At 48.0% G+C, this 14,072-nt stretch overlaps 1 protein-coding gene across 2 annotated transcripts; it reads right to left on the bottom strand.

Moving 5' to 3' along the window:
• Positions 1–1,669: 1,669 nt before the first annotated feature.
• TBC1D21 (TBC1 domain family member 21) lies at positions 1,670–13,550 on the bottom strand (the record flags this gene model as incomplete). 2 transcript variants are annotated; one of them, XM_084240627.1, is made up of 11 exons in its annotated part: positions 1,670–1,702; positions 2,115–2,198; positions 2,755–2,871; positions 3,891–3,991; positions 4,325–4,421; positions 5,276–5,376; positions 5,480–5,590; positions 6,097–6,191; positions 6,585–6,688; positions 6,811–6,918; positions 13,491–13,550. In XM_084240627.1, 11 exons carry the CDS (start codon positions 13,548–13,550, stop codon positions 1,670–1,672), a joined length of 1,011 nt encoding a protein of 336 aa, XP_084096753.1. The 2 variants fall into 2 exon arrangements, with proteins under 2 accessions (XP_084096753.1, XP_084096754.1); XM_084240628.1 differs by lacking the exon at positions 6,811–6,918.
• Positions 13,551–14,072: the final 522 nt, after the last annotated feature.

The raw sequence follows: 14,072 nt of genomic DNA, 5'->3' as shown, positions 1-14,072 counted from the left end.
GCAGTCTATGAATTTACCCCAGTGCCTTCCTGCCCAGTGACACTGGCTGTGTAGTGCCGCCTGCTGGGAGAAGGGCAACATCTCCATCCTTGGCAGAGGCACAGCCAAAAGACTCAGAGGCAGCCAGGCAAGGGAGTGTCACCTGAGGGGAAGAGCTCAGACACTCAGTAAGGATATAGTGCTTTTTGAGTGATGCTAACTGGGTGATTGGGGGGACAGCATGGGAGCAGAATGGAAGCAATTGACTGAAAATCCAAGGGACAGTCATGCCACACTTCCAAGGCACAGGGTCCGATACCACCAATGCATCCTGGGTCCAAGATTCTCTGAGCAGGGGCATGGGCAGGGATGTGTGTGTGTGTGTGTGTGTGCATGCATGCACAGCTATGGGGGGCAGCCCTAGCCCCTCTGTAGGCTGAGTCCCTTCTGAACAGTCTTCCCAATCTTCTTGTTTCCTTGGGGTATCCTCTCAGAGTATGGACAGGCAGGGCAGGGGTTAGGGCAGGCCAAGCTAAGAGAGCAGGTGGCATGAGCACTTGACCCAGGGAGAGACTGAAATGCCCAGGTCAGGGAAGAGGTAGCATTCTGGGAAGATTGAGCAAGGCTGAAAAAAGAGAGATCAGCTTGAGGAGCTATTCCAGGCTAAGAAACTGTTTTGCAACCATCCCAGGCTGGGTAGGTTCACCGTGGGTTCAGGCAGCTTAAAAGAGAATCTTGGAGCCCTTGGCATCATCCCCACAGGTTAGGGGAAACAAGCCAGCAGGGAGATAGCAACTTGGGCCCCCCACGAATCTCTATATGCCTTTTCTCTAGGCTTTCTCTGGTGTCCTCTCGTGTCTCTTCCTCTCGCAGCCGTTGCTTGTCCTCTTGTAGCCCAGCCATTTCTGAGTAACACCACCCTTATAGCCCCAGCCTCCAGGCTCAGGTGTGCACACCCACGCATGCCCATACCATGCTCCAGGTGTCCAAAACCAGGCATGCGTACCCCACCCCACGCTCCCAAGCTCCACGATCAAGGCTGCAGGTGATAGCCACAGAGACCAGTGGCATAAAAGCCTGACCAATTCACTTACCAAAGAAATGAAGGTACATTGTGTATGAGGGAGACTGAATTTAAAGGGGAATTGCTTGCTGGTCAGGGTTTGACTGTGGCATTCCACAGACTGCCACGGATGCTCTGAAACAGCTTCTAGTGTGATTGGTGTGTTGGCAGCAAGGGAAGCACTGTGGGTGGGAGCAAAGCCCTGGGGCCAGGCCCTCCTCTCAAGTCCTGAGTCCCAGGGATTGACCAAGCCAGATTAACCAGGTTCAAGTTTGTCCTCTGCAGGAGGCAGGAAGGCTCTCACAGTCAGTAATACCTGTTACCACCGCTTACTGATTTGGAAAACCCTCAGCCCAGAACTGCCAACCTGAAAAACCCTCTCCCCAGCACGAACATGCACTCCAGCTCTCACTTGCCTCCTCTCACCCACCCAGCGGCCCTTACTGTCCTGTCTTCACCCTCTTGTGCCCCCCAGGAGACATCGCCCACCACAAAAGGAGACTCCAGAAGGCTGTTTCTACTGCAATTGTATTGCCTGCGCCCTCCCAGGATGCCTGTTGGACTTGATCCTGACCTCACGCTGGAGCTCCACCTGTCCATTGAGGCCGTCTACTCACTGTGAGTTTCTCAGAGAAAGAAATCCTTTAGCGACTGGGGAACCTGGGGAAGAGGGGGTTCCAGCATGTTGAGGTGGACAGTGTTATGTTGCTCTCAATTTTCAGTTCATCCAATTAAGGATGTGCTCCTGAGCCCCCAGTGCCTGGCCTGGTGCCCACAGTCCCTGGGATGCACACAGGGGATGAGGGATGAGGGAGGGCCATGTCCTGGGGAATCTTGTTCTGCTGGGGGGGAGGGGAGGAGGGGAAGGAAGGCAGGGGTTACACCTGCAGACAGAAGAAGATGGTGCAGAGCAACACCTGTAGGTTGGGCACAGAGAATGGGACACAAAGTTTGTCTCTGAAGCTGAATGTGCTGGCCATGGACTGGGCTTGAGAGATCAGGGAAGGCTTCTTGGAGGATGAAGAGGAAGAGTTGGAGGAGAAGGAGGAGAGGGAATAATGGGGCAACTTACATCCTTTTGGATGAGCTCAGCATAAACTATGCAGGCAGCAGAGATTAGCTCATCAGCATCAAGGTCAATGAGGTTATTGCAGGCCTGTGCAAGGGGGAAGGAAGCAGGTCACCCTGGGTACAGGGGGATGAAGGCTGCTGCCCGCAGCAATCTGGGACCACCTGATGTCTGCCCCTCAAACCTGGCACGGGACCTGAAATTTCACTGGAATTTTACATTTTGGGGAGACAGTACCATAGTTTTCATAAGGGCTCTAGGGATTCCTAGGGTTATACTGAGCATTGTAAGGAAGACTTGTTTTATAATTCGGGTGCCACCTAAGAATTTTTTTTGAACACGACTTTAACTGTTTCTTTAGTAATGTTGGAAAACTCTGTCTTTTGCCAAAGGAGGACCCTCGTGCCAAGGGGTTAACTGTTAAGCTTACTGGTTAAGAACTGAACAAGGCCTCATTTTCCTTGATGCTAATAGGGCATGATGGCTCCTCTGTGTGAGACTTGTGAGGTGTGAGTCTATAAAAGCAGTCACAGACATATTAGCTCTGGGGTAAAGGGGGCACTGAAGCCCAGCACCCCAGGAGCCTTGGCCTGTGGCCTTGGAAGGCATGGGGTGTCGGGGCCCTCAAGGTGGGTGCACTTACCAGGAGGATGTCGTCTCCAGTCATGCTCTCCTGCAGCACCTGCTCGCGCACCATCTGCAGCATGCTATAGGCCACCAGCACCTGGAAGTTTCTGCAGGGCTTCCCTGTCAGCAGAACCTGCAGGTGGAGGGGGGAGCCTAAGCCTGGACCCTGTTCACATACCCTTAGACAGTGAGGTTCCCACCAACCACAGGCCCAAGGTCAGCCATCCCTGAGCCTTCCTGCTGACCTACTCACTCACACAAGTGCTCACAGGTGCCTCTGGGGTTTCTAGGTATTGTATTGGCTACTAGGGAACTTAGAGAAAAAGGATTTTGGGAATTCATTAGCTAAAGGGAGGGTGGGAGGAGGGAGAGAGAAGGCAGAAGGGAGGGCAGTGGAGGAGAGAGAAAAAAAAGAGAGAGGGAGGAGTGGACTAAGTAACTAGCATTTGAGTGGAACTTTGGCAAAGCAAAGGCTGATCAATAATCCTGGGGTGTCACCAAAGGCCTGGGCATGGTCATGGACCTGGCCATGGAGACCAGCAGGTCAGGAGGTAGGGGTGAGGCGGTGGGAGTCGACTTGTGGTGCACTAAATGGCAGGCTGAGGTTAGGCTGGATCCTACAGGCAGCGGCAACAGGACAGTGATAGGGCAGGGCTGGTGGGGTGGGGGACTGCGTGTTCCGGGGGAGGGTCACTGCTGATAGCCCCAGGGCTAGGATCAAAGAACTGTAGGTACACCCAGTCCTTGTCCTCCCTCCACTTCTCCAGGAGTGAGGGTCAGCAAGGAGCCAGCACTCTGGTGGACAGGAAGGCCCAGGAAGGGGCAGTGGGGAAGTGAGGCCACTGGGACAGTGCAGCAAAACTGCAACCTTTGCTTGGCCAACACTCCTCACAAAGGCTACTCTTCCTGCCGTGCTGACCTCGGAAGGTGTAAGGTGCAGGGCTAGGACTGGAGGAGCTGATGGATGAAGATGCTCTAGCTTCCTCCAACAAGGCAGGGCCAGGGTAGCTGGCCCAATAAACCCCAAGACCTCCATCTAAGGTCAACAATAAAGGGGAGATAAGGAACAAGGCTTCTGGGCCACCTGCCTTAAGGTTGGGCCTATCCTGAGCCGCCTGCCCTCCCCCGCCACCCCACAGGGGACCTTCTCACCTCCCATAGCCTCCAGACATCATCGAAGGACTTGAAAGCACGCTGGAAGCAGAGGCAGAACCAGGGGAAGAGGGACTGCACAGCCCCTGCACCCTTCCCTTCTGTGGGGAGAGAAATGCGGTGCCAGCCCAGAGGCCATAGTCAGGGAACACTCATAATCAAGCAAAACACTCGGACGGGACAAACAATAGTGTGTGCACACACGAGGGAAAGCAGAATCCCTGGCTGTCATTCTTCCCACCCCCCTTAGAGACTGTTTGCATGGATTTTCAACTGTCCAGACTCTAACCCCCATCCTGAGGAATCCGCCTCCCAGGGTCTGGAAAAAGACTAAATGCTCTTGCACTGAGTGTGGCTGCCTCAGCCAGGGTCCTGGCTCCATCCCATGCCTGGCCTGGCTGGGGTTATCGGAGACAGGTGAGGGGTCCACTCACTTAGGTGCTCAGCAAACATGGGGTCCAGGACATTGATCAGGTTATTGAGCATGTCCAGGTTCTTGCCTACACCGATGTTGATGACACAACTGTGCTCCTGGAAAAGGTGGGTGAGAGGGAGGGCAACCGAGTCCTCTTGGCTTGAAGGGCCCCAGAAAAACCAGCCCTGCTTCACCAACTGCCAGGTTCTGGAGGCCTGTGTGTGCCTGACTCTGGGTTGGGGACTATAGCTCTGGGTGTTTGTAAACATAGGCGTGCATCATGCCAGTATCTGTGTGAGCTCTATGTGCACGTGTGTGTGTGGTTGTGGTGGGGATGTGGAGATGTCTCAGTGAGTCTGTAGTGAGTCCAGTTATCTCCCACACCATACTATGGGTCAGAACTAATGGATGAGGAAGAAGCTGTGAACCCACTGTTGCAAGGATAGTTGCATCTCACACATCATGAGAAAAGTCCAGCAAGGGTGCTCCAGGAAGCAGCACCTGTGGGGTACATCTGGAGAATACCAAGTCCTGGTGCCTGGAGTGCAGGTCATGTTAAGGAGCAGCTAGAGACATGATTGAAGACAGAGGTCCTAGATGCCTGGCTGAGGTTATTAGATTTTTCTGGAGGCTGAGGGGAGCCATAGAGGATTTGTGGGAGCAGAGCTATGTTTTGGGAAGGGAATTCCAGGAGGAGGTACCCTCACAGAGTTTGACCAGTCAGCAGCCATATCTTTCAAGTTTTGATGAGAGCTTGACCAAAAGCACTGCTATTGTCCCAACTTCCATGTCTGCCACCACCTACTCCTTCTAGAAGACAGCCTGTCCCCCTTTGGCTTTGCCCTCCCAGGCTCCTCTAGGACACAGGGGGGCTATTTTAGGACTGAAGGAAATGACTGGAGCTGCCAATGCCTGCCTAATCTGAAGTTGTTTGAAAAATTAGGTGGGGGTCCCTGAGTTCAGTCCTCACCATTTTCTGCAAGAAGAACTGGAAAAGCCAGAAGGTCTCGTGGTCATGTTCCACCATTAGTTGGAAAAGCATCACCATCTCGTGGAAGCCCTGCTGGTACTCTGCAATGGAGAGGGGCCAGTGAGGACAGGCTGGGGTGCAGAGTCTGGGATGAGGCTGGGGAAAACTCCAGGAAGGAGTGGAGAAATGAGCCCCACTGCCTACCTGCTTGGGTGTTGCAGACATAACTCAGGAGCAGGATCTTCTCCAGCCTCTTCTTGTCGATAAGGATGTTGCCTAGGGGGTCTTTGTCATAGAGTTTCTGGATGTCGTATACTAGATTGAGGGCAAGGGACAGGTGGGTGGCACCAGATCACTTCTAACTGTCCCACCCCAAGAGGGAGGGACCCAAGGTATCCTGGGGAGGGGTCTATGGAAGCATATCAACCCACCAGCTCCTCACCATACCCAATATCATATCAACCCACCCCTTACCATACACAATCTGCCTGAGTTTCTTCCCATCTCCAAATCTTTGACCAGGCCATACCCTCTTCAGAAAAGCCTCCCCTCTCCAATTCAAATCCAGCCTAGGTCAAGGCCAAGGTGGGAACAGAGGAAGACAAACCAGCAGGAAGAGCATGCACCCAGGGAAGGAAAATGCCGGGCTTTTGGGGCACCTGGGAGAAACAGGTGGAAGAGCTAACCAAGGCTTAGCTGGCTAAGTTCCAGGCACAAGTTAGGGTCTCTCCCAGGAACCTGGAACCATCCACTTGAGAAGGGAGGAGGGCTCGATTCCAGCCCTCACCTCTGCCCAGCCCTGCCTACCCCACTCTGCTCACCAATGTTATTTCGTGTCTCTATGAAGTTCCGGTGCAGATTTTCCAGAAGGGGCTCAATCTTCTCGTACATCTGGCACAAGACCTCGTAGTTCTTCCTGTGGAAGAGACCCTAGCCTTAGGACACTAGTACAGGTGGGCTCTTGTTAGGGGTCTCAGGACTCCCAGCCTGGCACTCTGGTCCACAGCTGCCTTGGATTATTCCCTCCAGGCCCTGTGTGCATCTTCCCCAACTTGGATATAAATGGCACAGGCCCTTGAGAAAGGTGGGCTGGGATAGTGGTGGTAAGAAAGGTGCTGGGATCCAGCCCTTGCATGCCAGTCTGTGGGTTGAGAAAGGCACTGGCACCTCCCATGTGCAATGCCTGCCTCAGACATACTGTGTAGGCTTAGGGGAAGAAGGCCAAACCTGTCAGGCTCGGATGGGCATCCCCCATACACATACTTGCTCAGCCACCCCCACCCTCCCAGCCCCAACAGGAATCTCCTACCTCCTTGTACTGTCCACTGTGAGCCGCTCATCCTGGGAACTCTGCCATGAGTAGTAGCCTGTGAGGAACTTCCAGGCTTCCGCCCTCACACAGGGGTGCAGACCCTGGGGTTGGGGTGGGGGGTAAGAGGCTGTGGGCCTCCCAAATGCGTTCTCAGGACCCTGCCTGCCCTCATGCCCCACACAGCACCACCCCCAGTGCCAGGGCAAGGCCAAGGGTACCATACCCTTTCCAGGATGTTAACGCAAATGAAGTCTCGTGACTTGGCCAACTGACCATTCTCATCAAAGAAGCCTTCCCATTCTGTCTTGTCGATGGGTGGCTTTCTCTTCACCTGGCAAGGACAAGCATGTCAGTGCCCTGTTAGGGTCTTTTGGCTTTTCTTTTAAGTGTGAGTTTTAAATGATATACTGTGGGGGGTGGGGGGTGGGGGTTGGTGTTTTTTTTTTAAAGATTTATTTATTTATGCATACAAGAGCTGGGGTACAGGTGAGAGATGCAAGGGGATGAGAGGATCCACCAGAGACCGAAAGGGGAACAGAACAGGCAGACTGAAATACACTGCTGAGGGGAGCAACGGGCGAGACAGGAGAGGTCTGCTGCACCATGTGGGTTTCTCCCTGGCTGGCCAAGGATGGAATCCATGCTGCAGAGGCTGCAGATTGCTTCACAGTGCGGTGCTTAACCCCTTGCGCCACCAGGGAGGCCCTATACTGTCGTTTTGGCTCACTCCTGGAAACCTATCTGGAAAAATTGACTGAAAATATATTTTAAAAAGCTGTAGACATAGGAATTTTCACTGCACATGGCTTATCAGAATGAAAAATGCAAGTGCTCTAATGTTGTGCAATAAGGGAATAGTTAAGCAGACTACAGTTTATACATTTCTGTATTGTGAGGCATTTAAAACAATGCTTACAAGGAATGAATAATAATCTGGAAAAATACATATGTTAGAAAAAAACAGAATACAAAAGCACACATTCAGCTTTCTGTGGACTAGAACTATGAACTATGCTTTATTTCTCTAATATATAGTGAATTAACAACTATTCTTTTAGAAAAGAAAACTGAAAAAAATACCGAAAAAAAACCTACGTAAAAATGAAACAGTATTCTCTTTAAGAATTTTAAGTATATTTTTCTTTTTCTTTTATTTTCAAACTTTTCTATAATAACGTAACTACTTTGATCATGGAAAAAAGATAAAATAAGCACTAATTAAACATATTTATGAGCTCCGTTGGACCTGTCCCAGAGGAGTAGAACAGGTCCTTGTAAGGAATGGTTTCTTGTTCAGATAAGGTGTGTTGGGGGCTAGGGGGTTGTGTGTCGGGGGCAGGGGTGTGAAGTCCTAGGGTATGAGGGAGTGTGGGGGGTGTATGTGAGATATGTGTGTGTTGGGGTGTGTGGGGGTGGGGGAGTGTATTGGGGAGATGTAGGGTGTGTGTGGTTTGTGAGGGAGCAGGGAAGAAAGTTCACTATATTGCAAAGTAATTAAAAAGGCTCATCAGTCAATAACTAAGAGGATGAGTTCTTGTTGGAACAGGAGAGGATTCCTCTAAAAATCTTGTATTGGAGACAAGACCATCTTGAAGTTGCCATCGTAAAGATGTACAGATGAATGCAGCTTGGCAGCAATTAGAATTGTCCTGTGTACTCCCAGCTCCCATGACCATAAGCTGAATAGGCACACATCTGACCCAAATTTCAGTTTGCAGAGGAGCCACCCAAGGATCTCCTTGAAATGCAGACTCTGAGTCACTAGGTCTGGGGCCCCAAGAGAGTGCATTTCTAATCAGCTCCAGGGGCTGGTAGTGGCTGCTGCTGCTGGCCCACTGACCCCCTGAGTAGCAGGGAATTAGAAGGTAGGACAGCCCTGGAGATGAAAATATGAGCCCCAGCCCCAAATTTGGGTAATTTCACTAGCTCCATGTTTGATAGGGATGGACTGGGAAATGCACTTTCACAACTCATACAGGCCCTATCTTCTGAACCAAAATAGGGCACACGGGCCCAAGAAGATACAAAGGAAACTGGGCATGGGCCTAACCTTGGGCAAGAGCATAGACACTGCCCCATGTGGCTTCAGCCCTCCAGCCTCCATCATGCTCTTGCACCCCATCCTCAGTCAGTGGCTCAGCTCTCACAGGCACATGGCAGGAAGAAGGGAACAGCATAGGGGGGCCATGTCTCTGGGTCCTCAATTATAAACTGAATTCAGGGACTTTAGGAATGCATTTCCATAAACATTCAGTCAATTGGTCGATTTCTACAATCAAGACAGCTGCGGTATTGATGGGGATGGCAATTGAATCTGTAAATCAATTTGGGGAGAATTGATAACACTGTTCTGACCCATTAGCATGGTATATTTCTCCATTGATTTGGGTCTCTTTAAATTCTCTCAATGATGTTTTATAATTTTCAGCATATATAGATTCATCTATTGTGTCAAATTATCTCTAAATATTTCTCTTTTTGGTACAATTGTAAATGGTATTGTTTTTAAATTTTCATCTGCCAATAGTTCATTGGTAGTATGTAGAAAAATGGAATTTTATATATTGGTCTTGAGTCCTGCAACCTTACTAACTTCCTTTATTAGTCCTAGTAGCTTTTTTGTGGATTCCATGAAATCTACTATGTAGGTCAAGGATCAGACTCTAAGACTCATGGGCCAATTTTCTTTTTGGTCTTCCTACTTTCCCCCCCCCCACCCCCTTTATATCCTCTGGCCTTTTCTCTCTCCCCCTTCCTCTTAACCTCAGAAACCTCATTTCACTTAGTGTCCGCTAATTTTTCAGACCATTTGCTATGTGAATGCCCAATATTGGTCTTTGTCTTTCCAACTTGCTTTACTACACATAATTCCCTTGAATTCCTTCAATTTTACAGTAAATGGCAACATTTTCTCTTTCCTTATAGCTGAATAATATTCCATTGTATGGATAGACCACATTTTCTTGATCTAATGCTCTATCCCTTGGATACTGAGGTTTCAATCTGAAAGCCATGCCCACTCATTCATGGATTGTCTGTGGCTGCTTTCAGGCTAAGATGGCAGAATTAAGTCTTTGCAAACAGGCTCTAAAGCACATGAAGCCTGGGCCTCCCTGGTGGCGCAGGGGTTGAAGACAGCGCTATCAAGCTATCACCAGCCATTGCAGCAAGAGTTCGATCCCCAGCCAGGGAGCTGACCCACATGGGGCAGAGCAGACCTCTCCTGCCTCGCCCATTGCTCCCCTCAGCAGTGTATTTCAGTACATTTGCCTGTTCTGCTCCCCACTCTCTCTGGTGAATCCTCTCACTGCCCCCCACACCTCTGACTTACACCCCAGTTCTTGTATGCATAAAATAAGCTAAATCTTTAAAAAAAATAAAGCACATGAAGCCTAATATACTTACTATTTTGATCTTTACAGAAAATGGTCACCCACCCTAACATAGATGATCATGTTGTCAGTGAATAAAGGCAGTTCTTCCTTTCCAGGGTGGCTGCTTTTTTCTTCTTGTTGTTTTATGCACTGGCTAGAACCTCAAGGGCAATTTTGAATAAAAGTGCTGACAGCAGACATCTTTGCTTTTTTCCCAAACTTGGAGGAAAAGCATTCAGGCTATTTACAGTTTAGTTATGATGTTAACCGTTGGCTTTTTGTAGATGCTCTTCATCACATTGAGAGAGTTTCCTTCTATTCCTTGTTGGCTGAGAATGGATATTGAATTTTTTCAAATACAAAGATGTTCTACATCTATTGAAATGATAACATGGTTTTTCTTTCTCTAGTTTGTTAATGTGTAAATTACATTGAATGATTTTTGAATGTTAAATCAGCTTTGCATTCCTGGGATAAGCTCCTCTTAGTGGTGATATATTATTTTCTTCATAAATCACAGGATAGTATCTGTGATACTGCTAAAATTTTATTCAGAATTTCTGCATCCATGTTCAGGAGAAATAATGGTCTATAATTTTCTTGTCTTGTAATGTCCTTGATTTCAGTAGTAGACCTCATAGAAGCCTAAATAGCATAGAATGAATGAAAATGTATTCCTGCTTTTCAATTTTTTAGAAGAGTTCATTTAGAATTCCTAAGATTTTGCTTTCAATGTTTGATACAACTGGTGAAGCCATCTAGGCCTGGGGTTTGCTTTGTGGGAAGATTTCTAACTACAAATTCATTTTGTTTTTATTACATTTGAGAATGAAGTCAGAAGAAATTGTTTCATTTTTTACTTTAAAAATTAGAAATTTTAGAAACAGGTCATTTTCCTTCTAACTCACTTGAAAAAATGAAAGCAAATAATACAAAAAAAAAAAACAAGGAATTAACAAAAGCCCAAATAGCATTAAAATGACAGAAACCTAAAGAAATCAGTAATGATAATAAATGCATTAAGTTATCTTACTAGTTGTGAACCCTGATGGGGTGCCAGGTACTGTTTTTAGCACTTCTAAGATACAGATTTGTTTGGTCTTCATAACTGATGAGCCAGGTGAGGCCATCACAGTTTTATAGCTCAGAGAACTGAGGCTGGAAGAGGGTAATTGGTCCTAATGTCATACAGCAGATTTGAACACAGAGCTGTTTGGTGTCAGAATCACGGTGCTGAATCCCAATGCCATATCACCAGAGAGGGAAAAAGGCAAGAATTCAAAAAAAATTTACATCTGTGCAAGTTGTTAACAAAAGGCATACCTTAAAATTGAATGTCATAGAAAGCTCAGAAATAAAGGATGAACAAAGATATGGCTGTCACCACAGTAATATCAAGATAATCAGAGAAATATACCCAGTGTATAATAAAAGCTCTAATCCAGTGCAATCAGGCAGAGGTGGTTTGAGACATTACATGAAAGCATCTGCTGAGTATGAGGAGACTTTGCATCACTAAACTTCTACCTGCAACAGTGGACCATCTGCCTAGCTTGCCAGGGCTGGATTTGGTTGTAAATCCTTTCAGGAACCTCCAATTCTCTCTGCCCGCCATTTCCCGGTATCTCCCCAAACCTAAGCAAAATACAGAACCCCCCACAAGAACATCTAAGATAGTTGCTATTGCTAGCAAGCCAGGGACACACACGTGAAAACTGGGGCAGAGGGCTAGAGGACACACTTCCACATGGAATCCCTTCCCTTATTTCTCCAGCACATCCCACCACCCATCCATGCCAGAAATCACAGAATCACTGTCTAGGGTCCTTCAAAGTACTAATGATGCTCCAACCAAAGACCTCCCAAATCCATCTGCAGACCTCTATTCCTCCATTCTTTGCTCCACCAACCTATTAACACTCTGCTCCACCACCTGATACAAGGCTGTGGAAATGCAGGAAGGGGAGCTACATGGTCCCTGAGGTACTGGATCCCTTCAATTGTGCAGTAGCTTCTTCCTCCTGGGCCAAGAGCTGTTAGGTAGGGCAGTTGAAGCCCTCTTCCACCTAAGCAGGGGTGAGCTCTCCACCAACAAAGTTGGGGAGCCCTTGCCGTTGCTTCTCCTGGAGAAGGGAGCCAGAAGTGGGAGCCCTAAGGCCTTCTAATAGAATCCTGCTGCCAAGAGACCCTGGCTGCAGGCATACAGAACACTCATAGCAAGAGTGCCCCAATAGGGCCTGGGAAGGCTCATTGACTCTGAGGTTCTCTACCTCTTTCCATTGTAGTTCACCTGAGGGACAAGACACACTCCTGATGGTGGCTCACCACCTCCCTCAAAGTGGGATGAGGGGTGGCCCAAGGAGGACCAGCATATCAAAATCAGGAAGGGGCATATGTGTGACCTGAAAATTATCTGGGATTATTATCAACACAAGTATAGAGGGTGTATCATTAGCATGACATACTGAATAAAACAGTAGTGATTTAAATAATAGTCCTCACAGTTTGCAGCACATCAGAATCTCCTGTAGAGTTTGTTCAAACACAGATCTCTGAGCCCACCACTAGACTTTCTGTTCAGAAATTCTGGGGCCCCAGAATCTGCATTTCTTGCAAGTTCCCAGTGAGTGCTAATGCTGCCAATTCGGGCACCTTTACACTCACTGACTTAGATGGACTCCAGCCCGCCAGCCTGAGGGTAAATACCAGTTCTGCCTCTTAGAGCTGTGTGACTGCAGGCAAGTTACTTAGTCTCTGTGCTTCACTGTTCTCGTTTATAAAGTGAAGATATAAAAGTGTCATCTACCTCATAAGATCATAATGAGAATAATAACTACAAATAAAGCATTTAGATGGGTCATTAATAATAAATGCTATGTGATAGCTATTATCCTTTTCTAAGTTCAGAGAAATAAACTATAAAGAAAATTCAAATCAGGACCTGGTGATAATCTGCAATAAAGCTATAACATTTAAATCTTAAGGAGAAAGGTACCCATTGTACTTTTCTGCTTTTGTTAATACATCATTGTTAATCACTATGATTAGTGAGAATTGAGTTTGGTTAAGGTCATTATAATTAGTTATTATGATTTTGAAAAATATACTGTGTGGAAAATTTTTATGACAAAGTCTGACTTCTAGTGACTAACTGTATCTTACTGTGGTAGAACCACCTATTAACAAAAACATTACTGCCACCTGGTGGCAGCATACCAAAATTGTTGGCAAAAGCACCAAAGAAAATTGACCAGCACCTTCAAGACTGAACATGCAAACCTAAAACTCATGAAGGTTAGTGTCACATGTGGGGAAAAGTTAACAGTGGCTTAGAGGGAAGGGTGAAAGGGAACCTGTGATTCTCAGCCCTGTTGTTGGCGCTGATGCTGAAACCAATGTGCAACCCACTCTGCTCCACCTTCTAGGTTAGCTCAGGGTTCTAGTTCTTCTCACCCAACAGGGGCAAATGGCCCTGAGGAAAACCAGAGATTGGGGAGGGAGGAGCTCAGAGCTGATTAAGGGCACATACCAGGATGAAGGAGGCTGATTGCCTGGCAGAGAGACTGTTTTCAGGAGAGAGGGTGGTCATGGTCCCCTCTGGCTGTCTTCAAAGCGGCTTCTGACTGGAGCTGACTTGGACACCAAATGATGCTCACTTATCAGGGGAAGGTGATCTTCCTTTTGGGGATGAGTTGCATTCCCAGGAGGAATTGGGCCTCTCCTGACCTCCCACACTTGAACAGAGTCTGCCAGCTGTGTGTCACAAGCCCTGGAACTCTCATCATAATGGCCTTGGAACCAGGGAGCACACCATTTCAGAGGAATCTAGGGGCTAACCCTACCAGTCACCCAGAAAAGTTGTAGTACTAACAGTATGTGCAGTGGAGGCTGGGGGCAGAGAATATGCAGACAATGTATTGAGCTGATATGGGAGGACTTCCTAGGAGAGGGGACCAGGAAGACTTTCTCTCTGTCTCTGGTTCTCCCTCCTTTGGACCTCCTTCACTTGTTATCCCACCAAACTGGTACCCAAACCAGAATCTGAGCTTCGGATTTCCTGGGTCCTCCTTCCAGAAATTCAGAATCAGTCTCTGCGCTGGGAACCTAGGCA

Source organism: Talpa europaea (assembly GCF_964194135.1).
Source record: "Talpa europaea genome assembly, chromosome: 8".
Classification (NCBI taxonomy): Eukaryota; Metazoa; Chordata; class Mammalia; order Eulipotyphla; family Talpidae; genus Talpa; species Talpa europaea.
This window is presented reverse-complemented; position numbering and strand designations above follow the sequence as displayed.